We start from the raw sequence: 25,804 nt of genomic DNA, 5'->3' as shown, positions 1-25,804 counted from the left end.
CCTGCCTCTCCGATCCCCGCGTCCCGGCGTCCACACCACCCGGAAGGATGCGCTGTGCGCCAACAGCCGGAGCAGCCCTGGTGCTGTGCGCTGCCACCGCCGGGCTGCTGAGCGCGCAGGGCCGCCCGGAGCCTCCCGAGAAGCCGCGCTTCGCCTCCTGGGACGAGGTGAATGTGCTGGCGCACGGGCTCCTGCAGCTCGGCAACGGGCTACGCGAGCACGTGGAGCGCACCCGTGGGCAGCTGGGCGAGCTGGAGCGGCGCCTGGGCTCGTGCGGGGCCGCCTGCAAGGATCCTGAGGGGTCAGCCGCACCTCCGTTCGCCCCGGAGAATCTGGTCCCTCCCGGCGGCGATGCAGTCCCGGAGACCCTCCGCAGCTTTCAGGTACGTACGCTCCTACTGCCCTGGAAGGGTGTGGACGGGAGGGGGCGCATCCCGGACTCCCTGGGCTCTCCTGCCCGGGCCTCAAAGGATGGAGAGTTGGGAGTAGGACCGGGGATGAATGGAGAAGTTGGCGGCGGAAGGCCAGATCCTCACCAGGGTTTTATACTCTCCCCAGACTCAGCTCAAGGCTCAGAACAGCAGGATCCAGCAACTCTTCCAGAAGGTGGCCCAGCAGCAGCGGCACCTGGAGAAGCAGCACCTGAGAATCCAGAATCTGCAAAGCCAGGTGCCCGATGCTTGCCCCAGGTGGGGAGGGAGGTTGAAGTTTGGACCTATGGGTCTGGACGTGGAGCTAAGCAGGTCGAGCAGCCTGAGCCAGCCAGACCTGACCCCCTCCTCCTGTCCTGTCCCAGATGGGCCACTTGGCCCCCATGCACCTGGGCCACGGGGTGGCCAAGCGTGCCAGGAGGAAGAGGCTACCCAAGATGGCCCAGCTTGCTGGCCCAGCTCAAAATATCAACCGCCTGCACAGTGAGTGTCCAGACCTTGGCTGTTCTCTGGAAACCACCCCCCCACTATTCTCGCCCCCCACCCTTGTCAGGTCCACCTTACTGAGAAGGAGAGAGGCCCCGGCCCTGCGTCCCTGTGGGCTGACGGGCCTCTGGTGAAGGGGTGACTGGGACACCCCCTCCTCAGCCCTCTCCCTGCCCCACGGGGCCACCCCACCCTTCTTCCCAGCAAGCCACTGGGATTTCCCACGGGCCACTAACTGGAGCAGCAGGCGGCTGGGAAACAGGGTCCGAGGGGGACTTGAGCTGCAGGGATGTGGGAAAAGGGGTGGTACAGCTCAGGGACACCTTCCTGGAGGTTGGAACCTTCTAGGAGGGACAGGATGGGGGACGAAAGGGTGCCAGCTAGGGAGGCTGGAGGCTGCAGCCCTCGTTGGGTGAAGAGAGAATGGCGGCCTGGGAGGGGAGGTTCTGATGTTTGGCCACCACCCACCCACCATGGGCTTTTAGAGTGTGGATCTAGGAGGGGAGGCTAGGGCAGGGAACCCCCATCTCCTTGGCCAGATGCACCACTCTTGCATCTCTTACAAATCCAGGGCTCCTGACTCACACACCTCTTCCGTCCCACAACCTTCTATTGGCCCGGAAGTCCCTGATCAGCCCTTCCCACGCCCCCCCCCAAGTTCTGGTTCCTTTATTGTGTATGCCCCATAGCACCCCAGATCTCCTAACATGTCTGTAGGTATCTGACACAGATTCCCAGCTCCCGGTGTCTCTGTCCTACTGCTCCAGAGCTGGCTGGCTTCCTTGTGGTCCTCCTACCCCATCTCCTACCTTGGCATCTGCAGCAGTCTGCAGCCAACTGGGTGAAAGTTCAGATCTCCCTCTTCACACCCTCGGGCTGGTTGCTGGCTTCCCGCCCTTTAGTCTTGAGGGCTCCGGCACCTCCCCGTCCCACCACTTTCCCTCCCCTCCCCAACCAGGAAGGGTCCATTACACCCTCCCAAACCGTAGCCCTGGTATGAGTGGCTTCTGGGTGGGGCCCGCAGGCATAGATCCAGGCTGGGGAATGTGATGGGGAAGGGGGGTTCATGTGTAGGTTTGGGGACTCCAGGCTCGCCCCTGCCAAGTATGGGAAAGTTCAGAGCTGAGGAGACAAACAGCTGGTGTTAATGGAAGCCACATTGGTGGTTTGGCGGGCTGCCTGTTGTGATTGGAAGAGAGGAAAGTAGGGGAAAGGGGAGCTGCTTCAGGGACCAGAAAATGCCTCCAGTCATCCGGGCCCGCCCCCACTCCCACAGTGTAGACACATTCACCCCGCGACCTGAGCCTTCCCCTCCCCCTGCGACCTTTCCCCTACTTTCCGGGCTGGGCTGGGGCTGGGCTGGGGCTGGGCTGGGCTGGGCATGGGACGGGCTGGGGGCGGGGACTTCCCCGGTCTGCCGATGTGCCCTGGCCATCCTTCCGATTTTTCCTCCCTCCTCCCTCCTTCCCTCCTCAATCCTTCCCCCTTCCTCTCTGATACCTGGGACCCCAGGCAGGGCCTCTGTGGTGTCCCCAAGCCCCATCCAGGCCTGATTCCCCTCCCGCCACTGGACAAAGCAGAGACCCCTCCTGTTTATCGCAGTTCTTGCCCCATCCCCACTCTGGTCCAGCTCCTTCAGTCATTCCTTCATGGCATCTTTAGTAAACACCTGCTGTGGGCTGGGATCAGCCTGGGCACCGGTGCCAGATGGTGGGCAAAGAGCCATTCATTGTCTCTAGCCTCATGGACCTCCTTCAGTGTGGGGAGTTGGAGAGAGACCATCAGATGACCCCAGTGTTGGGGAGTAGGAAGTCCTCAGTGCCCCTAACCTGGTCTGGGTGGGATAGTCAGGGACATGATCCCTTTCAGAAGCTGGGACCTTTAATATGAGGCAAGGAAAGGCATGAGGGAAGTGGGTCTCAGAACAGTAGCACGTGCAAAGTCCCTGTGGCAGGAGGGGGGTGTGGTACCAGGAAGGCTATGTGGCCAGAGGGTGGGTGTGCAGTGCAGGAGGAGGGAGGATGGGTATAGCAGCCAGTCCTGGGGTGCCTTGTAGACTGTGTCGAGGAAAGGCATGGGGTGCTATGGAAGAGTTTAGGCAAGTGGGGGGGGTGTCGTGAGCTCTAGATTGCCCCCTCCCATCCCTGTCGCCTGCTGCCCAGCCCCCAGACATGCCTGTTTCCTGGAACCCCCAAGGCTGCTCTCTGCTTCAATGCCCCACCCTTGTCTGCCCTGCAGGACTGCCCAGGGACTGCCAAGAGCTGTTTGAAGAGGGAGAGAGGCAAAGTGGATTGTTCCAGATCCAGCCCCAGGGGTCCTCCTCATTCCTGGTTAACTGCAAGATGACCTCAGGTAGGGACGCTCTGGCCCCCCAGGTACCCCAAATATCATGGGCCCGGTTGTCTTTCTGTCAAATGCAGCTCACCCCCCCTCCCTCCCTTGCTCCCTGCTTTCTCCTTCCCTGCTGGATCCTTGGGACAAAGATCCAGGCAGAGCCCTCCGCCTGCTGACCAGCCCATCTTCCTCCTTTAACCATCTTCCTCCAGTCCTGCTGGGATGGATTAGAGGAACATTGCTCTCCCTTGGTTTAGAGGTGGTTTGGGGTTTGGGAGCCAGATGGGGGAGTCAGGGTCTCTTGTAAAAAGAATCCTTCTGGTGACTTTGCACCTTTCTGGGCAGATGGAGGCTGGACTGTAATTCAGAGGCGCCAGGATGGCTCAGTCGACTTTAACCAGCCCTGGGACGCCTACAAGGATGGCTTCGGAGACCCCCAAGGTGGGTGTTTCCTGCAGGCCAGAGGCACAGGGGGAGGAGGGGGCCACGGAGGTGGGTCGTTCTCACAGATGGGCCTTTCCCACTGTAGGTGAGTTCTGGCTGGGCCTGGAGAAGGTGCACCGCATCATGGGGGAGCGTGGCAGCCACCTGGCTGTGCAGCTGCGGGATTGGGAGGGCAATGCCGAGTCATTGCAGTTCCCTGTCCACCTGGGTGGCGAAGACACAGCCTACAGCCTGCAGCTCACGGCGCCCGTGGCCAGCAAACTGGGTGCCACCACCTTCTCACCCAGCGGCCTCTCCCTGCCTTTCTCCACTTGGGACCAAGACCACGACCTCCGCGGAGACAAGAACTGTGCGAAGAGCCTCTCTGGTGAGCAAGCAAGCTCTGTCCCTCCTTGTCTTGCCCTTTGCCACACAGCTGGGACCTCCCCTCCCTATCTTTCTGCATCCGTCCCCTGCCTTCAACTCCATCTATTCCCTCCCCACTTTTCTCCTTACGTGCAGCATACCCTTGGGCAACTGACTTAACACTCACTTACTCCATCTTCAAAATGGGTATAACCATACCGTCCACACCATAGGATTATTATGAACATATGATGAGATGACGTTTGTGGGATGGTGGCTGGTGTGTGGCAAAGCCATCGAGACAGACCCCATCTTGTTCTAATGAAATCGGAGGCAGAGCCCGGGCCCTGTGAAGCGAAATATATGAAACTGCCTTTTGGTGGGTCAAAGAAGGATGGAATAGTGGTTAATTTCATATGGTTCAATCTAATATAAACTAGTGAGATGCATGACAGTCATAGAGAGGCTTTAATAAATGTTTGCCATGTGCCAGGTGCGGAGAAGTCACTCGCCAGGGTCACAGACATAAAAGCTGCAGTTACCGGGAAGTGGGGTACCCAGAGCTCCTGAGGTGCCTTTGTCACAACCTGGGGTTTCTCAGAACACAGTTTGACAACCACTGCCAAAGACATCTCATCTAAAGTGTGTGACATCCAACACGCAGCCTCATCCCCATCCCGGGCCCAGTGGAGGCCCAAGGACCCATGGGCCTAACCAAGTCCCGTTTTTTCTGACCCCGGCAGGTGGCTGGTGGTTCGGTACCTGCGGCCACTCCAATCTTAATGGCCAGTATTTCCATTCCATCCCGCGGCAGCGGCAGCAGCTTAAGAAGGGCATCTTCTGGAAGACCTGGCGGGGCCGCTACTACCCGCTGCAGGCCACCACCATGCTGATCCAGCCCACAGCGGCCGAAGCAGCTTCCTAGCCTCCTCGCTGGGGCCTGGTCCCAGGCTCCTGGAGGACAGGGACTCTGATTCTGGCCCAGCATGTGGCCACTCCCTGCCTGGGCAGGGGCTCCGAGCAGGGGCCACCTGAAACCTCATGGACAGAGAAGATGTCCACGACTGGAGATGCCCCCACGATGAGTGGGGGGCTGCAGGAAATGCCCTCTGAGAAGAACAGAGCTGCAGGGCTGCAGGGCACAGACCCCGAAAGCGTGGGACACGGGGGCATTGAAGCCCACTCCTCGCCCGCCCGAGGAGTATGGGATGCAGAGGGACCACTCGGGGGCAGCCAGGCCGGCCCTTGATGGCGGATTCAGTCACGTTGACTGGCTGGGGGACCAGGACTCCCATAGGCCCCGGGCGCCCTTGTGGTGCTGTAGCGTGTGGGTGCTATAGGCGAGCCTGCGCCGACGGCATCTGGGCTGAGCCCACGGAATTCTTGGAATAAAAACAACCTCAGAACATTTCGTTCCTTTTCGTCCTTTGTTTTTGTTTTAAAAAGTGGACAGTTTTCAAAGTCCACATAAACATGTTCCCAGGGTGGAGGGTGAATGCTTCCGGGGCTCTTGAGGGCAACGCTGGTTATCCCTACCACCTCTGACAGCTGATTTCAATTTCCTTCACTTATGATTTCATGATGTGTATCTCATTTTTTACTTTCAAAGTTACAAAATAAAACCCTCATTCAGTCCTTCTGGAAGCAGGTAATAGAGAAAATAAGAAGCTCTTCCTGACCATACTTAGGCATATGAATCACTATTAACTTTTTAGTGTCCTGCCATCTGATAGAAATATGATGTGAGTTGTGTGTTTAATTTTTTTTGTAGCCACATTTTTAAAAATATTTATTTATTTATTTTTGGCTGTGTTGGGTCTTCATTTCTGTGTGAGGGCTTTCTCTAGTTGCGGCGAGCCGGGGCCGCTCTTCATCGCAGTGCGTGGGCCTCTTACTGTTGCAGCCTCCCTTGTTGCGGAGCACAGGCTCCAGACGTGCAGGCTCAGTAGTTGTGGCTCATGGGCCTAGTTACTCCGTGGCATGTGGGATCTTCCCAGACCAGGGCTCGAACCCATGTCCCCTGCATTGGCAGGCAGACCCTCCACCACTGCGTCACCAGGGAAGCCCTGTAGCCACATTTTTAAAAAAGAAAAGAAAAAACAAAAGTTTTACAAGAAAGTAAAAAAAAAATTTAGGAATATACTTCATTGAATCCAATATTTCCAAAATATTACTGTTTCAACATGTGGTCAATATAAGTTATTGATAAAAAAAAAGTTACTGATGAGATATTTGACATGGCTTTTTGTACTGAGTCTTCCAAATTCAGTATGGATTTCACACTTATGGCGCATCTCAGTTTGGACTGGCCGTATTTAAGGGCTTAGTAGCCACAGTGGCCAATGGCCACCATCTTGGACAACCCAGCTCTACTGTGTGACATTAATGCAGTGTTTTGGGTAAATTCTTCCCATTTTTGGCCATGTCTGCAGAAGTTTTCCTTTAAATTGGCTTTAAAATATATATATATATATATATATATATATATATATATGTATCTTGGGACTTCCCTGGTGGTCCAGTGGTTAAGAATCCACCTTCCAATGCAGGGAACGCAGGTTCCATCCCTGGTCAGGGAGCTAAGATTGCACATGCCACAGGGCAACTAAGCCCAAGCGCCACAACTAGAGAGCCTGTGTGCTGCAACTACTGAGCCCGCGCGCTCTGGAGCCTGCGTGATACAACTACAGAGAAGCCTGCTGGCTGCAACGAAAGGTCCCACATGACTCAACTAAGACCTGATGCAGCCAAAAATAAATAGATATTAAAATATATATATATGTATCTAAAATTCAGCTAATATTTCTTGAGCACCTACTACAGGTCAGGCCCTGTCCCAAGTGCTTGGGATACTCTAGTGAACAGAATAGATCCCTGCCTGCACCAAGCTTGCCTTCAAAGCCTCTCCCATTACAGAGAAGGTGACCTATAATTGATGGTCTAAACTGGAGACACTGTTGAGAGTGAAAGGGGGGGTGTTGTTAATATTTAAGCCAGATGACAGATGTAAAGCAGCTCACCCTCAGGCATATAGGGACTTACTGACCCAGTTTCTAAAAATGTAGTCATATATCTTACAGTGTGTGGAAAACCCTGCCACAAATAGGTTAGTAAAACTAAACTCGGTGAAAACAAAACAATGCAAATGCTTTCAAATTCCAGCTAGAGGGAATTCCCTGGCCGTCCAGTGGTTAGGACTCCATGGCTTTCACTGCTGTCAGTGTGGGTTCAATCTCTGGTGGGGCAACTAAGATCCCACAAGCCCCGCCGCCAGGCCAAAAAAAAAAAAAAAAATCCAGCTAGAAAACTGACCTATGGTGAAAAATCCCCCCACAATAAACGAATAGTGGTTGCCTCTGGAAGGGTGGGAGGTGGGATAGGGATTGACTCGGAAGGGATATAAGGGAACTTTCCCAGGTGACGGTGATGTTCTGAACCTCAGTAGAGGTGGGTTACTCCCATATTCACCTTTGCCTTGGTGAGTATACACTTAAGATTTGTGCATTTCATTGTATGTAAATTTCACCTTAAAAAAAAAGCTACAACAGTCATAAAAAGACATGGAACTCTAGTTAATGGTATGCATGCTGAAGTGTTTTAGAGGTGCAGTGAACTGATGTCTTCAATTTTGTTTTTTTAAATTTTTTCCAGCTTTATTGAGATGTAATTAACACACAATAGGACTTCTCTGATGGCGCAGTGGTTAAGAATCCACCTGCCAATGCAGAGGACACGGGTTGGATCATTGGTCCGGGAAGATCCCACATGCCGCGGAGCAACTAAGCCCGTACTGAGCCTGTGTTCTAGAGCCCACGAGCCACAGCTACTGAAGCCCACGCACCTAGAGCCCGTGCTCCACAACTAGAGAAGCCACTGCAGTGAGAAGCCTGCACACTGCAACGAAGAGTAGCCCCTGCTCACCGCAACTAGAGAACGCCCGCATGCAGCAACAAAGACCCAATGCAGCCAAAAATAAATTAATTTTAAAAAACATAAAACATTGTGTAAGTTTAAGGTGTATGACATGTTGACTTGATACACATATACTGTGAAATGATAAGCACCCTAGCATTAGCCAACGCCTCCATCACATCACACAATCACCTTTTCTGTTTTGGTGGTGAGAACATTGAAGATCTGCTCTCTTAGCAGCTTTCAGGTACAATACAGTGTTACTTGTAATCACCATGCTGTCCATTAGATCCCCTAAATCTTCAACTTCCTTTGAAATGCATCAAAAAATTAGATGACGGGTGGCTAGAGAAATGGATATGCAATAAAGCAAAATGTTAATAGTGCGATCTGGGTCTGGGTATTCTCTGTACAATTCTTTCCATTTTTCTAAATGTTTAAAAAATTTCACAATGAAATGTATGTAGGGAAGAAAATCCTGACAAGATCCTGTTGCCTTCTAAAGGCTCTCATCCTTCATCTGAGCTCAAAAAGGGAGATGAGGATTAGATAATTGTTGAAGAGATATGAGCAAGAGAGAGTGAGCCTCTCTCCTTAATGGGTAATAAAGGTCTTCAAGAATTGAAAAAAAAGGGAGAGGGATAAATTAGGAGTTTGGGATTAGCATATACACACAACTATATATAAAATAGATAAACTACAAGGACCTACTGTGTAGCACAGGGAACTCTACTCAATATTTTGTAATAACCTATAAAGGAAAAGAATCTGAAAAAGAATATATATGTGTGTGTGTGTGTGCGTGTATACTGAATTACTTTGCTGTACTCCTGGAACTAACACAAAATTGTAAATCAACTATACTTCAATAAAAAATTTAATTCATTAAAAAAAAGGAATTGAGGGCTTCCCTGGTGGCACAGTGGTTAAGAATCCGCCTGGTAATGCAGGAGACACAGGTTCGAGCCCTGGTCGGGGAAGATCCCACATGCCACACAGCAACTAAGTCCCTGCGCCACATCTACTGAACCTGCACTCTAGAGCCCGCGAGCCACAACTACTGAGCCCGTGTGCCACAGCTACTGAAGCCCGCGTGCCTAGAGCCTGTGCTCCACAACAAGAGAAGCCACCGCAATGAGAAGCCTGCACACTGCAACGAAGAGTAGCCCCCTCTCGCCACAACTAGAGAAAGCCCATGCACAGCAACAAAGACCCAATGCAGCCAAAAATAAATAAATAATTAAAAAAAAATTTTAAAAAGGAATTGAAAAAAGGTAGGACTTTCACAGTATGTGGTTCAATGGTATTTAATGCACTGCTTACGATTATCACCCGTATCATATGGCACATTATCATAGGGCACGTTTGGGAGAAACAGCATTTGCCTGTGCCCTGAGCCCCAGCTGCTGTTTTAATAGAGAACCTATTTTTCCAATATTCCTAGGGGTTCCTTGGGAAGGTAGTGGGGGCCTCTTTCACTAGAGGAGAGCCTCTGTGTTGAGGACACACTAGCTTCCCTGGAGCCCTGGCTGAGCATGGGTGACGATCTCCTCAACACTTGGAGGCCAGACCCTCTTCAGGATCCTTGTTCGGGGGTGCTCTGTATCGGGCAGGCTTGGAGGGTCTCCCTTGAGACCACTGTGGCTGAACTGGTGGGGAGTCCAGTCTGTTGAGGTGGGGGCAGAGCCCTCCCAGTTATGCACTCTTTATTCTCAGGTCCTGCCAAACAGGGCTGATTGCTCCAATGCTGCTGCTGCTTCTGCTATCACCTCCTCCTCCAACACAGCATTTCCTGCCCCTCCATCACTGGGAATGACAGAAAGAGTAACCACCATGGCTGGGAACCAAACAAGAGCCAGGAAGTGAATCCTGACCCAGCCAACTTCAGAGCTGGCGCTCTTAACCATATCACTCCCCTGGGGAGGGGCCAGGACAGGACACTCAAGCTCTGTGGCCTCAGCTCCTGCATCCGGAAAATAGGGATGGTCTGGTACCCCACCCTCCCATCCACACCACCCCTTCCTGTTCTCCAGGTGCTGTGAGGATTTCATGTAGCATTACATGAAAAGCAGTCTGAGTAGCGTTTGACTCAAGGTGAGCACACAACATAAACGGGAGCCATCATTACTAACACTATCGTTACTAGGAGCCATGCTGGATGGGCGCGGGAACAACATGACCCAGACAGGAGAAATGCCTTCATGGTGGAGGTCACTTTTGAGTCAGTTTTTTTTTTTTCTTCTTATTTAAAATCATGTTTATTAAGAAGGTTTACTTTTTTAAAAAGCATTTATTTTATTGAAGTATAGTTGATTTACAACGTTGTGGGGTTTTTTGTTTTGTTTTTTTTGGCCATATGGCTTGTGGGATCCTAGTTACCCGACCAGCGATTGGACCCAGGCCCTCGGCAATGAAAACACGAAGTTCTAACCACTAGACCGCCAGGGAATTCCCTACAATGTTGTGTTAATTTCTACTGTACAGCACAGAGATTCAGTTATACATATACATATGTGCTATATAGTAGGACCTTCTTGTTTTTTTGTTGTTTTTTTTTAAGGCCTTTATTGAATTTGTTACAATATTACTTGTTTTATGTCTTGTTTTTTTGGCCCCAAGGCATGTGGGATCTTAGCTCCCTGACCAGGGATGGAACCCGCACCCACTGCATTGGAAGGCGAAGTCTTAACCACTGGACCACCAGGGAAGCCCCGACCTTCTTGTTTATCCATTCTATGTATGATAGTTTGCATCTACTAATCCCAAACTCCCGATCCATCCCTCCCCCATGAGTCAGTTTTCAAAGGATAAAAATTCTACAAAGATGGGGGAGGGGTGTGGCACCGCAGGAGGAGAGCACTGTTTGAGAGCAAAAGCCTGGCTGCCTTGGAAGGAAGCACAGCTCCTGTCTGGAGAACCAGTGCATTGCCCCACCTGGCTGCAGCGAGAGGCAAGAAGCTTGGGTGGTGAATGCCGGTGGGGTGGGGAGGGGGTTTGGGTGGGAATGTGCTGGGCTTCAAGCCAACAGCCCAGGAGTATGCAAAGGCCACTAGGGTCCTCCCTGGACTGGCTTCCAGCCTGCCTCACCTTTTCCCCTAATCTCATCTCTGGGCCCTTGGACTCAACTCTCCAGCCACTGTGGCCTCCTGGCTGTTCAGAGCCATTGGGCTGTCTCTCACTTCTTTGTTTTGTCTGTCTAAAATGCTGTTCCCACCACCTCCTCCCCCTCCCTCGGACTCAGTGTAAATGCCACCTCCTCCGGGATGCCTTCCCTGCCTCCCTAACTAAGTAGATCCGCTGTCACATAGCCCAGTTTATTCCTGGGCTCACTGCACTCTGAAATTTCTTGTGCGTGCTGTTGTTTACTTGCTTCTTGTCTGCCTGTTCCACTAGACTGTCAGCTCCCCAAGGGCTGGGACTTGGTCTCCTTCAACTCTGCATCTCCAGCCCATAGAGCATTGCCTGGCCTGACTTATGTTTTAAAAGACCCTCGGGGGTGGGGGGGATAAATTAGGAGTTTGGTATTAACATATACACACTACTATATATAAAATAGATAACCAGGGACTTCCCTGGTGGTCCAGTCGTTAAGACTCTGCGCTCCCAATGCAGGGGGCCCAGGTTCGAGCCCTGGTCAGGAAACTAGATCCCGCACGCCGCAACTAAAAGCCCACATGCCTCAAAGAAGATCCTGCCTGCCGCAACTAAGACCCGGTGTAGTCAAATAAATAAATAAATAATTTTAAAAGTATATAAATAAATAAAATAGATAGCCAACAAGGGCCCACTGTATAGCACAGGGAACTATATTTAATATCTTGTAACAACCTATAATGGAAAAGAATCTGAAAAAGAATATATATGCCACTGAATCACTTTGCTGTACACCTGAAACTAACACATTGTATATCAACTATACTTCAATTTAAAAAAAATAAATTTATTTATTTATTTTTGGCTGTGTTGGGTCTTCGTTGCTGCGCACGGGCTTTCTTTAGTTGCAGTGAGAGGGGGCTACTCTTCGTTGTGCTGCACGGGCTTCTCATTGTGTGGCTTCTCTTGTTGCACAGCACAGGATCTAGGTGCGTGGGCTTCAGTAGCTGTGGCACGCAGGCTCAGTAGTTGTGGCGCACGGGCTTAGTTGCTCCGCAGCATGTGGGATCTTCCCAGACCAGGGCTTGAACCTGCGTCCCCTGCATTGGCAGATGGATTCTTAACCACTGTGCCACCAGGGAAGCACCCCCAATTTAAAAATATATTTATTTATTTATTTATTTGGTTATGCCGGGTCTTAGTTGCAGCAGGCAGGCAGGCTCCTTAGTCGTGGCATGTGGGCTCCTTAGTTGCAGCATGCAGGCTCCTCAGTTGTGGCACACAAACTCTTGGTTGTGACATGCATGTGGGATCTAGCTCCCTGACCAGGGATCAAACTTGGGCCCCCTGCATTGGGAGAGCAGAGTCTTAACCACTGCGCCACCAGGGAAGTTCCTATACTTCAATTTAAAAATACATAAATAGGAATTGCCTGGGGTCCAGTGGTTAGGATGCAGCTTTCATTGCTGAGGGCCCAGGTTCAGTCCCTCGCTGGGGAGCTAAAATCCCACAAGCCATGCGGCGTGGCCAAAAAAATTTTAATTTAATTTAAAAAATAAATAAATAAAAGACTCCATGTGGCTGCTATGGGAAGAACAGACTGTGTGAGGTGAGCTCAGATCAGGGAGCTTTGGGAGCAGGAAACTACACAGGTCCGTGAAGTGATGACAGGGCCAGTATAGGGGTGGTGGCAGTGGTGAGGGTGAGAAGTGGTCAGAAATATAAGAGGGAGGAGGGACAGAGTAAGGCAACTGAGGGAGGGGTTGGGAGAGAGGGGCAGGGGAGTAAAGGATGAGGAGAGGGGAGTCCACCACCTCTGGCTTTGATGATGTGGGTGAATGGATGGAGTCACAGGAGGAGGAGAGGATATGGGAAAAAGAGGCCAAATTTGTGTTTGGGATGCCTGATGGACATCCCAAGGATGAGGTCCAGGAGGCAATAATAATTATTATTATTATTAGCACATGAGCTATACTTACATGATCACTAATCAAACATTTCTGTGACTTTCCTGGTGGTCCAGTGGTCAAGACTCCGCACTCCCAATGCAGGGGGCCTGGGTCTGATCCCTGTTCAGGAAACTAGATCCCTCATGCCGCAACGAAGATCCCACGTGCCATAAGACCTGCGCAGCCAAATAAATAAATAACTATTTTAAAACAAAACACAACGTTTATTGCCCACTGGGGACACAGCAGTGACTGCCACAGACACAGCCCCTGCCCTCACACGGCTGATGTTCTGTTGGTGGGGGACAGAAACTAAATAGGATTGTGAAAATTTAAAAGAGGAAACCTTAACTAAAACTGGAGTCAGGAAGTCTTGCAGAGGGAGCTCTTATGCTCTGCCACTCCTCAGTTACCCCAAACAGGAAGACATCAATTACAGACCCCAATCAGAAGAGATGTACGTACCTTGCACTCCCAAACAGTAACTGCAATTACTTTACTAAAACTGGAGAAGAGATTTTCTTCCCTCCCAGCAACAAGCCCAGCCAATGGAAACACCACAACTTAGCCAATGAGAAGCTGCCCTCACCTGAACGCTTACTTTCCTCCGAATTAACTTTCATTTCACTATTGTCCATGACTTCTTGTCTCACCGTCTTTTCTATAAAAGGCTTCCATTTTGTACAACCTCTGGGAGTATCTCTGCTTGACAGATGAGATGCTGCTTGATTCATGAATCTTTTAATAAAGGCAATTAGACCTTCACACTTAGTAGAAGTTTGTTTTTTAACAGGATCGAGAAAGAAATGCATACTTTAATGTCAAGTAGGGATAAATCCTTGGGGTGGGGGATGGAATAAAACAGGATAAGGGGACAGAGAAGGGCAGACAGTCTGACACCGAGTAAGGATTTACAAATATTTGTTAAAGACTTAATGACAGACAGTGGGTGGTTGATTTAGTATGTGTTTAGGTCAACGATCTAGTCATACTCCAAAGATTCCATAAGGTGAGTTTCTCCCGTTTTACAGAGGGAGAAAACTGCAACCCAGAGAGGAGAGGAAACCTCTAAGCTAAAAAAGTCCCCACTCCGATGTCCCCCCAGAAACTGCCATTTCTGGGGGCAGCGGGCGTGGGGGGTGGGGGTGGGCGGCCCGCAGAGCAGCGCGCATTGACCTATGACGTCATCGGGACGGTAAATAGCGTAACACTACCTGGACGTAGCCCCATTTCCCCTCCCGGACAGGTCCTCTGCTGGTCCGGTACTGTCTGAATCAAACCCCTCATTGGCTACTCTCTCCGTCAATCCGTTTCATTCTTCCAGTTTTCCTCCCCGCCTTCCAGATCTCGCCTGTGATAGGCTGGCGGGGCCGTCACTTCATAAAGGTCCGCATTCCTTCCGCCTTTCTCCAGGAGACCGAGGGAGAAGAAGGTGGATCTCCGGCGGCGCCCACCCCGGGGGCTCTGCTTCCGCCTCTTATTGGCTTCTCTGGGTGCCGGTCGCTACGCCATCCATCGCTGATTGGCCATCCGGCCGCCACTCTGCGCGGCGCCGGCTCCGCCCCCGTCGGGTGTTTGTGGTGGGGCTGCGAAGTCGCCAATCCCGCCGGAAGCGCCAGGACAATGGGGACTCGGGACGACGAGTACGACTACCTATTCAAAGGTGCGGTTGGTGGGGCACAGACGGGCGAGCGGGCGGCGGCGAGGCGCCGGGCAAGCACCCAGGCTGCGCTCCAAGCCTCTGGGCCCAGGCCGGAGCCCGAGGCTTGGGGCCTGGCAGGCCAGGCAGCCGGGATGGCCAGTGCAGGCCGGGCTTGGTCAAGTTCGGGCCGGGATGCGCAGCCATGCGGGTCAGGCTGTCCAGAGAGGTTTGGGGGCCCGGGATGCTCCGAGGCGGGGCCAGGGCCCAGGGGGGTGGGGCCCGGGGCAGTGGGAGAAGCCGTTAGGGGCGGGGCATTCAGAGGGGGCGGGGTCGCCCCAGCATTTGGCGGGCCGGGCTGGGTGGAAAGCTCCCTTCGTGATGGGGGCGTGTCCGTTAGAGGCGGGGCTATGATGTGGTGGGCGTGTCCAATAAGTGGGCTAGGGTGGGCGGGTGGGGGTGGTGCTCTCATGGAGTAGGAGGGGCCAGTCTTGATTGGTGGCAGTGCATCTGGGGGCGGAGCCCGGGAAGGGAGGGGCGGACAATGGGGGTTGAGGTGCGTGTGTGGCAGGGGTGGGGGTGTTTACCCTGGATTGGGGAGCAGAGTCGGAATTGCGTGTAGGGGCACCTGGGGTGGTGGCGGGGGACTGTGTGTGCTGAACCCAGGCCTGGTGGTTAACAGCAATAATTATGTCTTAACTCTTAGAGCTCTTGAGAGCGCTGTCCAAGCACCTGCACTTCTCTAAGCACTTTACACACATGAATTCATTGAAATCCTCACCACAACCCTGTGAGATCCATATTATCCAGCATCGCTCTTTATGGACCTGGAAACTGGAGGGACAGTTTAAGTATTAAAGCAAGATTTGAACCCAGACCACTTAAGGAGTGTATCTGGGGGGACTTGTGGCCAAGATCTGGGACTGGGGTTGTCAGACGGTCTCCTCCAACCTGCTGGAGGATCTTCCCTGCCAAGGCAACAGAGGACTCTAGGAGCCTCAAGTAAGGCCTAGGAAGGTCAGGCAGCTTAGGGGTCACTGACTTTCCAGTACCTTCTCTGCGAACCTAGGCTTTGGCCAGGTCCTGTGCTGCTGTGCTGGGCTCCCTGGCTGGCATTGGTCACCCTTGAGAGCTAACCCCTGGATGCACACAGGACACCTTTGCCATGCTGCCTGCTGCGTGAGGGTGTGCTTCCCATGCCAGCCATTGACATCTTTCCCTCGTTGGGGGAGCTTGGCCATCCCTGGGAGTGTGGCCTGTGTGACACTGTGTGTCTATGGTATTATCCCTGGTTGGGTCTGGGGTTCTGGGGACCTTGGGAATGTAGAAAATGGGATGGAGCACTTCCTACCTGGGATATCCACGTGGTAAAAGGTTTCTGGGCAGAGCGAGTCCCCATGCAAAGGTCCGGAGTTGTCACACAGCACCATGGGCTCGAGGAGCTGCCTGCAGGCTGATACGTTGCTGCGAAGTGAGGCTGTGTGGTCGGCAGGCATTGGGCCCAGGCCCTTGTGCCGACTGAACCTTGGGGTCTCACTTTAGAGGCAGAGGAAGCTCTGTCAGGGCCTTGGGGACGGGTGATAGGTGGACTGGACGCCAGTCCTGCTGCAGCTGGTGCTTGTCTCTACCCAGCCCACCCTGAGGCAGCTGCTCCCCAGGTCCTGGCTGGCACCCACCTGGATGTGTTACTACAAGGGCAGGGGGCGTTCCTCCCAGTGTTTCCGTGGTCATTCCCCACTTGTTATTTTCAGCCGTTTGCTGTTGTAAATAACCCAGCTCCAAGTGTTTGCAAGAGTCATCCTTTGCCCTTTGGGTTATTTCCTTGAAGTATGTTCCCAGAAGTCCAGTTATTGGGTCAGGGGCAAGGGAGCAGGCTGTGCGCTTCTCAGGATTCATCTCCGGAGTCCTCTTCCTGGAAACACTAGTGCCACAGCGGTGTGGGGAGGGCGGGGGCGGTGCCTGCCTGCCCCGTTGCCCTCTCCCACTGGGCTCCTTTTCTGAGTAGAGCAGGTGCCCTGCTGACTGTCTCAAGCCAGGTCAGAAGCGAAAGTGTAACTCACAAGGTCAGCGTTTACCAAACTGGTCCTCTGAGACCTCACCTTCACACGTAACGCCTTGTTGGAGGACCCTCTATTATCTTTTAATATTTGTTTGTTTGTTTTTATAAATTTATTTTTAATTTTTGTCTGTGTTGTGTCTGTTGCTGTGCACATGCAGGCTTTCTTTAGTTGCGGCGAGCGGGGGCTACTCTTCGATACAGTGCGCGTGCTTCTCATTGCAGTGGCTTCTCTTGTTGTGGAGCACAGGCTCTAGGCGCATGGGCTTCAGTAGTTGTGGCACACAGGCTCAGGAGTTGTGGTGCATGGGCTTAGTTGCTCTGTGGCATGTAGGATCTTCCCAGACCAGGGCTTGAACCTGTGTCCCCTGCATTGGCAGGTGGATTCTTAACCACTGCGCCACCAGGGAAGTCCCCTAATATTTGTTTTTAAATCCACTCAGTTTTTGTCTCACTTAAATAGGAAAAGGAAATTCTTTCTGACTCATAGAAGGAAGGAAGGAAGCCAGCAGGTAGGCAGGCCGCCATCATGGCATCACTGGCCATAAATATGGCAGGTAGACTGAAACGTGAATACACTGCACCCCACAGACCCTCCTGAGACCCCGTGGCCTGCAGAGGGTCAGGCCTAGGCAGTACAGAAGTGTCCAGGACACAGCTGTGCCAGAAGGGTTGACAAGGACCAGAAGGGTTGACAAGGACCGGTACTCTCACCGTACATCTCCCCAGCCCTGCTGCCTGGTGCGGGGAGTCCTTCAGGAGTGGAGGGGGGATGTGATCCTCTCATCCCCCATCCCGTGCCCAGCCTCCCCCAGGCTTCAGTCACCTTCCCCTGGCCCTGCCCTGGGCACAGAGGGGCCACACCTCTCACGTGGGACACTGGCTGCCCCCCCCTCCAGCCTTCCCACCACTGACTTGCTTTTTTTGGCAGCCACGTCACAGGTTGGCTCCCCTGACCCCCCAGCAGAGGCCAGCAGATCCCTCTGGGTGTTCCACCCCACCCCCCACAGTCCCCGTGTGGCTTGTTTTCCTCCCTGCTCATCCCCCCACCCCCCGCCAGGAGTGAGGTTGTTTATTTGTACCTAATTATAGATCCTCACATTTATCCTGCTAACATTTTATCCTTTTCAGCGAAGGGCCATTTTCCCAGCCTGCCGATCAATCCCCGGGGGCGCCCAAACTCTCCTCTGATGGACTGGGCGGCAGGGGCCACGGTGCGAGCAGCTAGGTCCCGAAGGGCCACCAAGGCCTTCCCAGAGCTCCCACCACTCACTCATTCCCAGGGAACAGGCCGGCCCCAGTGCTCACCAGGTGCTCCCGAGGCAGCCTCCTGGCTCTCCAGCCTGAGCAGACCTCACACCTGGCCAGCTGGTCTGGGACCCGAGCACACCAGCTCCCCCCATTATGAATGGTGGCCCTGCCTGTGCCCTGGTTTGGGGCACCTGTCCTCTGCTCTCTGATTCCCCCGGGGAATAGCTCTGGCTCTTCCTCCCCTGCCAGTCCCTGGGGCCTGGGATCTGCAGCGCCTGCTTCCTGGGGGAGGGGTGGAGCCCTGCTCTGCCTGGAGTCGGGGAGCCGAGCGCCCCCAATGGCCACTCGGTGACCTGAGTGTCAGAATGGGGGCCCCAGATGTGCCACGCTGTCGTGGGGCGGGCCAGAGGACCAAGGGCTTCCAGGAGGTGCCAGCTCTTTGTTTTTGCCAACTGGGCTTGCCTGCTCTGCCAGCCAACTGGTGTGCCCAGGGGGACCGTGTCCCGGCCAGTGATGCCACCAACTCCTGTGGAAATGCTGGGGGCTGCGTCCTCAAGGGCCCTTTCTTTCCTGGAGACAACAGATGACTTGTATCTTCGACAATGCCATTTTCATTCCCAGCCTGCACACGGGACCAGCCCGGCCGCTGCCCTGCTGGCCACTTCTGCATTGGGCACCGCGTGCCAGGGACTGCGGGGCAGCCCCGCCTCCCCGCCATTTGTCCGGGCAGCGGCTGGTGGCCGTTGTTCTGCTCTGGCCGGCCTTGGGCCAGGGAACTTGGTCACTCTGTATTGAGCGTCTCCAACTGCACACGATAACATGAACATCTGTCGCTGGGGTGGCCCTGAGAGCTCCGTAACAAAGCCTTTAGGGCTGGGCCCGGCCTGAGGGGCTGAGGAGATGGTTGGCTGGGCCGGGGCAGAACCCCGATGTGGCAAAGGGGACCCCGAGGCTGGACAGCTGGACAGGGCTGGGAAGGGAGTGAGAGGGTGGGGAGGATACAGGCAAGGGCCCAAAAGGACCCTCCTCCTCATTTCCTGTTCTGTTCCTGAGGATATGAGAAGTATGTACAGACCTCCCTGGCTTTGGCCAGCTTCCTGCAGCTGCCGTGGGCACGAGGTGACGGGGTGAGAGTGTGGACGGTCAGTCCAGTCATGGCCCCACTGGCACGGCTGGGCGCCCTTGACCCTCAGCCCCAGGCCCATGTCCATTCACCTCCTTCCACCTTTCTCTGAAGTCAACTTGGCATTCTTATGCTGGGTGCCCCCAGTGTCAGGGGAGGACGCTGACACTGTCATCACAGGTGTTGTGGGCTAGGCCACGTGGTGGTTTGGGAGAAGAGAAGAAGCCTGCACCCAGGGATTTTGAAGGACAAATAGGAGTTTGCTAGCTACTCTAGGGGTTCAGGATACCCCAGATGGTAGGAGAGGAGGAAGCTGAACCCAGACCCCTGAGCTCAGCCCTGGATCCAGAAAACCTGCATTCACATCCTGCTGGACCACTCTCCAGCTGGGTGGCCCTGGGCAAGTTGCTGCGCTTGGTTGGGGGGTGGGAGTGAGCCTGCAGTCATGCACGGACTCAGACCCCAGCTCTGCCTTTGGTGACCACGTGCCTTAAGCTGGTCATTCCCTCGTCTGCACCTCAGTTTCTCATCTGTAAAATGGGTCATGTAATGCATATGTGAGATGATGGCACATCCAGAGCTTTCTCAGCACGGGACGTTCTTCCTGTTCTTGTTGTTCTTGGCTCTAAAGCAGCCTGTCCAGAGAGGGTGCTGGGTCCTGGGGGCTGCCTGGCCCGCCCCCTCCTTACTTGTGGCCCAAGGATGGTGACCTGGCCATCTTCCAGTGTCGGGGGAGGTGGGCCTGGGAAGCTCCGCCAGCCACTTTGGCGTTTGTTCATTCGACAGGCATTGCTCAGGTGCGTCCCGTGCGCCGGGCAGTGCACCAGGTCCTGGGGATACAGCAGGGAGCCAGACTGTCTGAGATGGCTGCCCTCGAGGCAGAATGACAAGAAAAAATCTATAAGGGAAACCTGGTGAGTGTGAGAGGGTAGGGAGAGCTATGGGGGAAAGGTAGGGGAGGGGAATGGGGAGTGTTGGGGGGAGTGGGTTTTGGGGTTTTTAAAAATATATATATTTATTTATTTATTTGGCTGTGCCGGGTTTTAGTTGCGGCGTGCGGGATTTTTAGTTGCGGCATGCCGGCTCGTAGTTGCAGCGCGAGGGATCTAGTTCCCCGACCAGGGATCGAACCTGGGCCCCCTGCGGTGGAAGTGTGGAGTCTTAACCACTGGACCGTCAGCGAAGTCCTGGGAGGGAGGTTTTAAGAGGATGGCTTCAGGGAGCCTCCTCGATCAAGTGCCATCCGAGGGGCCACACAGAGGAGATGAGGGCAGGAACCTGGTGGGTACCCAGGGAAGAACACTCCAGGCAAAGGGTAGCGTTGCAGGGAGGCCTGTGTGTCTGGAGCAGAGTGAGCGAGGGAGAGAGAGGCAGGAGGTGAGGGCAGGGGGGGACGGGGCAGGTCATGCACGGCCCTGAGGGCTGCCAGGAGGACTTTGGAGGTGGGAGCCCTGGAAGGCTGTAGGCAGAGGAGGGATGGGACCCACGCAGGGTGCTCACAGGCACCCTCTGGCGGCCAAGAGGAAAACAGCCTGTTGGCTGAAGCTGAGAGTAAATTTAAGGGCGGGCACCAGGGAGGAGGCTGTCACAGCAACAGGGAGTGACGGGAGTGATGATGGCCTGGGGTCGGGGAGCAGTGAAAGTGGTAAGAAGCAGCAGGAATCTGAACATATACACGTAGAAGTTCTCATCAAGGAAAAACTTTTCATCGGGGCCTTGGGTGACCAAGTCTGCAGCCCCCGTGGCTCCCCACAAGCCAGAGCCACCCTGGGGTACCAGAGCCTAAGGCCCACACTTGGGGGTCCCTGTGGTTTCCAGCTGGGACGTCCGGAAAGAAAGGCTGTTTCTTCTGCGCCGCACACACACCTATGCACACACTGACACGAGTCCCCATTTTGTCCTGGGTCTGAGCACAGCCCTCCAGGCCCGAGCCCCTCCAGGACCCTCCAGCCTAGAGCTTGGAGTGGCTGGGCCCCTAGAGGCAGGGCTTCTACAGGTGGGGGCAGGAAGCTCAATAAAGGGAGGGATGGAGGGAAAGACCCGCCTATGCCTGCCCTGCTCTGTCCTGTGCTGCTCAGGAGGGCCCTTGTTCCCACCTCCCTGCAGGACGATCTGACCCCCCCACCCCCGCCCCGTCTTAGCGTACGAGATGCTGGCTGAGTTCTGATCCCAGGCATTCCCGTGTCCCCCTCCCGTGGCTCTCGTTACTGTCTCCCTTTTCACACCTGTGGAAAAGGCAGCCCAGAGACGTTAAGTGATTTGCCCAAGGTCACCCAGCCCTGGGGCTTTCTCAGGCATGCCTGGCTGCCCAGGTCACCAGGGCACTGTGGAGGTTTGGGAGTTGATGGATCCCCAAGCTGCCTTCTGCCGGGATGACTGGATCCCTGTGTCCCATCAGAGCAGGGGCAACCCTGCTCTGAAGGACCCTATTTGCTTCTGTACCAGGAAGCGTGGTGCCTCGGGCCAGTGGCCCCAAGACAGCTCCAACTCTGCCCCGTCACTGGCTGTCGCGTGTCTGCAGCACCCGGGGCGCCACTGTGAAGGTTCTGTGGGTGGACGTGGGCAGCGTGTGGGGTCTTGGCTCGGGGGCGCTGCCCCCCTCTGACCCAGGGAGGCTCACTCGTATCCCTCCCCGCCCCCACAGTGGTGCTCATCGGGGACTCGGGCGTGGGGAAGAGCAACCTGCTGTCGCGCTTCACCCGCAACGAGTTCAACCTGGAGAGCAAGAGCACGATCGGCGTGGAGTTCGCCACCCGCAGCATCCAGGTGGACGGCAAGACCATCAAGGCACAGATCTGGGACACCGCCGGCCAGGAGCGCTACCGCGCCATCACCTCGGCGTGAGTGGAGGGGCCGGGGAGGCCGAGGGCCCCAAGAGATGGGTAGGAGTTGGGCTGGGGGGGGCGGGGGAAGGGGAGAGCACAGACCCGAGAGCAGGGGCACACGGTGGAGGGACAAGACCCCCTGAAAGGCCAGTGCCCAGGCTTGGTCAGGCTGTGACCCCAGGTGGGCATGTCCCACAGCCCCTCTGACCCCTGGCGTCCCACTGAGGCACTGCAGTGTCGCTGGGTGCTGGCTACACGGTGAGGGCTGTTATCAGGCTCTGCCCGCTCCCCAGCCTGCCTGCTCGACCCGCCCTGCCCAGCCGTGTTCCCAGCCTTCCTTTTCCAGGTGCAGCCCTGGCACCCCTGGCCCTCCTGTGGCCACACCACCATCAGGACCCCCTCGACTGCCTCTTCCCTGACCCTCCCAACTCCTGGCCATTCCCTGTCAGTCACTTGCTGTCTTCTGGAATCCCTCCACCGAGGCCTGGTCACCTTCTCGGCTCCTTGATCCCTTGGAGTGGATGTGCGTCCATCCATTTCCTTGGTGCTCTGGGCGGGCAGGGCCACGGCAGGCGTTAGAGCTTCTGCCCTTTCCCTGCATAGTTACTGTTTTCCTCCTCCCCTTTTGATGGCTGACCCCGTGGGTGTCTTCTGATCCCAGATCCCAAACCTCCCTTCTTAGGCCTCCCCATTCCTGAGCTGAATCTGGGGAGTGGAGCCGGGGCCTCAGGACACGCACCCCTCCCTCAAGGCCCTGATGGCCACCCCTCGGGCCAAGGAGCCACTGCCCACAGAGCCTGGGGGGCCCCCAGGGACGCGGGCTCGGCTCACGCCTGGGCCCTGCCCCCATCCCTGCAGGTACTACCGTGGTGCCGTGGGTGCGCTGCTGGTGTACGACATCGCCAAGCACCTGACTTACGAGAACGTGGAGCGCTGGCTGAAGGAGCTGCGGGACCACGCCGACAGCAACATCGTCATCATGCTGGTGGGCAACAAGAGCGACCTGCGCCACCTGCGGGCCGTGCCCACGGATGAGGCCCGCGCCTTCGCAGGTGAGCGCACGCCGGGCCAGAGGGCATGGCCAGAGGGCTGCTAGGTGTCAGTCCGGGCCATCTGCTCTGGCCAGGGCCTCTAGGTGCCACACTCCTGAGAGCAAGACTCTGACTGAAGCATCCGAGAAGCATCTGGAATGCAGGCAGCTCCCCTGCACCAGGTGCATCTTCCCTGGCCGTGTCCATGGCTGCAGGGGTGGGCATCTCCATCCTACCCCTTCGGCCCCAGCCCTTCATTTCCTGGGCCAGGTGAGCAGACAGGCAGCCACGGTCCCCAAGAGGAGGGTATAGGGGACTACCCTCCCCCCCCTCCACCAGCTGACTCACCTGGGCAAATATTCTCTCTTTCAGAAAAGAACAACTTGTCCTTCATTGAGACCTCAGCCTTGGATTCCACCAACGTAGAGGAAGCTTTCAAGAACATTCTCACAGGTGGTCACAGGGCCCAGCTGGGATCACAGAGGGTGGGCGTGGGAAGGGCACCAGCCACACGGGTCACGTGCTCCAGAACGCAGCCCCTGAACCTTCCTTCCTTAAAACTGCTGTTCAGTCTGGACACGAGGACAGACAGGGCACCTTCCACAGCGTGAGGCCAGATCCCACCCCTGCTGGCACTCAGGGCACAGAGACCCTCTCAGCCCAGCTCCCGTAGATGGGCCCTGCCATGGCTTCACTAGAGAGCAGCCCACAGGGTCAGCTGGGGAGGCAGGTGGCCTCAGGGTCCCAGAGCCGCTGGGCTTCTGGGAGTTTCTCCTGAGGGAGGAGGGCCTCTGATCTTAAAGAATGAGATACCTGTGCTGGGAGTTACATCTGCAAACAGATACGGGTCCTTCCCTTGCTGAGTACACAGCCAGCATTGGGGATGGGCAGGGAGCCTCCAGGAGCCCAGCCCATGGCACGGCTCCCCCTGACGTGATGGGGGCGCACAGGGCACAGTGGGAGCCTTTGGAAAGGGTTCCAACTCAGCATCCAGGGCGCTACCGTGAGGAGGTGACATCCAGATGAGTCCTGTGGGAGGGGGAGGTAACCGAGATTGGGGGCACACAGTGCATTCACCCTGTGTCGTTCTCCCCGCCCCCGCCCACCGCAGAGATCTACCGCATCGTGTCACAGAAGCAGATCGCGGACCGCGCAGCGCACGACGAGTCCCCAGGAAACAACGTGGTGGACATCAGCGTGCCACCCACCACCGACGGACAGAAACCCAACAAGCTGCAGTGCTGCCAGAACCTGTGACCGCCCCGCGCCTGGTCTCAGCGTGCGTGCACGTCCTCGTCCTCCGCCCACCCCTCACTGCCCTGTCCTCCCTGCCCACCCCCTCCGCCCCTCTGTGACTGGCTCCTGCCCTCCCATCGAGCTCCACACGAAGAACAGGAGTTGAGCGGCATCTCCTGTCCCGCCCAAGGAAAGCTAGAAGCCCCGGCTGCTGCACCTGCTGTCCTTGGGTCCCAGTGGGCATCTCAGCGGGGCAGGGAGGGGAGGGTGGCAGGATGGACCGGGCCGGCCAGAGGCCAAGAGGATGGGCACACCGAGCAGGCTTCTCCAGTTTTCCACGGTAGCCTCCGGGGAGCAATCGCCGCCCTCCCTCTCTGGCCCAGCTGGCCCCCGGTCCCCACCCAGAGCCCCATTCCAGGCTGAAGCCCGAAGAGCAAGGCGCCAGGGGCCAGGCAGACGGACACTCTTGGCTCTCGGCATCCCGCTCCCCCGCGCACAGCCAGCAGCGCACATGCCTTCGACCTCTCCCGTGCGTGCGCAACTCCAGTTCCTGCCTGTAGATTTATGCTGGGAGAAGACCCTCTCCCCACCTTACCCTCCTTTTTGCACGCGGCGCGCTCTCCACCCACCACCCCCTCCCTGTGCCCTTCTCTCTGTCTTGTCTCCCTGTCTGGTCAGGAACCTGTTTGCAAGTGAAGCAATATCTCCGTGTTTTGTATATACAACCGCTCTTGTAGCCTTTGGTTTTTTTGTTATTGTAGAGAAACACAGATTCTTTATACACTTTGTAAGATTTATGCCAAACCCTAGCTCTCGATCTCTTATTCTTCCTGTGGCCCCTGCACTGTTGCCCCGATGCCTCGTTTCTCTCGCCCGGTTACTAAAATGTATAATCCGACTTCCTGTACAGAAACCTGCCGCTGCGCCTTTGTCTTCTTTCTCTCCACCAGGCGGCGCTCCCGAGCCAGGGTCCCTCGCTGCAAGCTCCAGCAGCCCTGGCTCAGCCCCAACCCCCGCCCCCCGGACAACGCGGAGCACCCTGAGCTGACCACGGGGTTCCTGGGGTGGGTGAGGGTGTGGTTGGGTGGACCTCCTTCTTGCTGCCCGTGTGGCAGGGAGGAAGGGAAGGCGAGGGCTTGGGCAGGTAAACTCCCTGGCCCTAGACAGCCAGCCCTAAGACTAGAGGGTGCCCCTTGGGAAGGGGTGGGCTGTGCCCGCTGCTCCCTGTTCTCAGCCCCCCCGGTTGGGGTTCACTGCTTTCATCCACTGCCCACCCACCTAGCCACCACCTCACCTGTCACCTTGCCCAGGGAGGTTGGCGATGCCAGTCCCACCCCAGCTCCCTCCATCCCAGACTGACCTATGAGGAGGGCCCACGGTGGGGGGTGAGGGGGACACACTGGTGATAGAGGAGAAGTGCACAGGCCGGGGGGCAACTGTTGCTCTGCCTCTCCTCAGGACCCAGCTTCTCCCGCTGGTCCGGGTGGCAGGGCTGGCTTGAGGGCCACTTGCCACTGCAGAGGAGGCTTATAGCCATCCCCCCAGGCCTATATGGGCCCTCCACCCTACCCTGCACTGATCACATGACCCAATGTGTGTTTCCTCTCACCTGAGTGCCGGCAGCTGTTCTCGAAGCTCCAGCCTCTGGC

General features: G+C 55.5%; 2 protein-coding genes and 1 long non-coding RNA gene across 3 annotated transcripts; 2 read left to right on the top strand and 1 right to left on the bottom strand.

Moving 5' to 3' along the window:
* The first annotated feature begins 47 nt into the window (after positions 1–47).
* Positions 48–5,448, top strand: ANGPTL4 (angiopoietin like 4). The gene is made up of 7 exons (XM_022557574.3): positions 48–383; positions 559–669; positions 797–914; positions 3,156–3,269; positions 3,597–3,692; positions 3,781–4,062; positions 4,784–5,448. Exons 1-7 carry the CDS (start codon positions 48–50, stop codon positions 4,963–4,965), a joined length of 1,239 nt encoding a protein of 412 aa, XP_022413282.1. The 3' UTR covers positions 4,966–5,448.
* LOC111166088 (uncharacterized) lies at positions 5,430–14,543 on the bottom strand. Its single transcript, XR_002642544.2, has 4 exons — positions 13,584–14,543; positions 13,025–13,170; positions 8,145–8,297; positions 5,430–6,106 (listed from the first exon to the last, which is right to left on the bottom strand). It is a non-coding gene; the product is annotated as an uncharacterized LOC111166088 (long non-coding RNA).
* RAB11B (RAB11B, member RAS oncogene family) lies at positions 14,406–25,053 on the top strand. Its single transcript, XM_022557371.2, has 5 exons — positions 14,406–14,657; positions 21,708–21,903; positions 22,747–22,940; positions 23,292–23,372; positions 24,031–25,053. The coding sequence occupies exons 1-5, from the start codon at positions 14,618–14,620 to the stop codon at positions 24,174–24,176; spliced, it is 657 nt and encodes a 218-aa protein (XP_022413079.1). The 5' UTR covers positions 14,406–14,617; the 3' UTR covers positions 24,177–25,053.
* The last annotated feature ends 751 nt before the right edge of the window (positions 25,054–25,804 follow it).

The sequence above is a fragment of the Delphinapterus leucas genome, unplaced genomic scaffold (assembly GCF_059928025.1).
Source record: "Delphinapterus leucas isolate spDelLeu-1000000601 "Yukka" unplaced genomic scaffold, BTC_Dleu_Yukka2 spDelLeu_asBTCV2_sq25, whole genome shotgun sequence".
Taxonomy (NCBI): domain Eukaryota; kingdom Metazoa; phylum Chordata; class Mammalia; order Artiodactyla; family Monodontidae; genus Delphinapterus; species Delphinapterus leucas.
The sequence above is the reverse complement of the archived record's forward strand: the minus strand, read 5'-3'. Positions and strand labels throughout refer to the sequence as shown.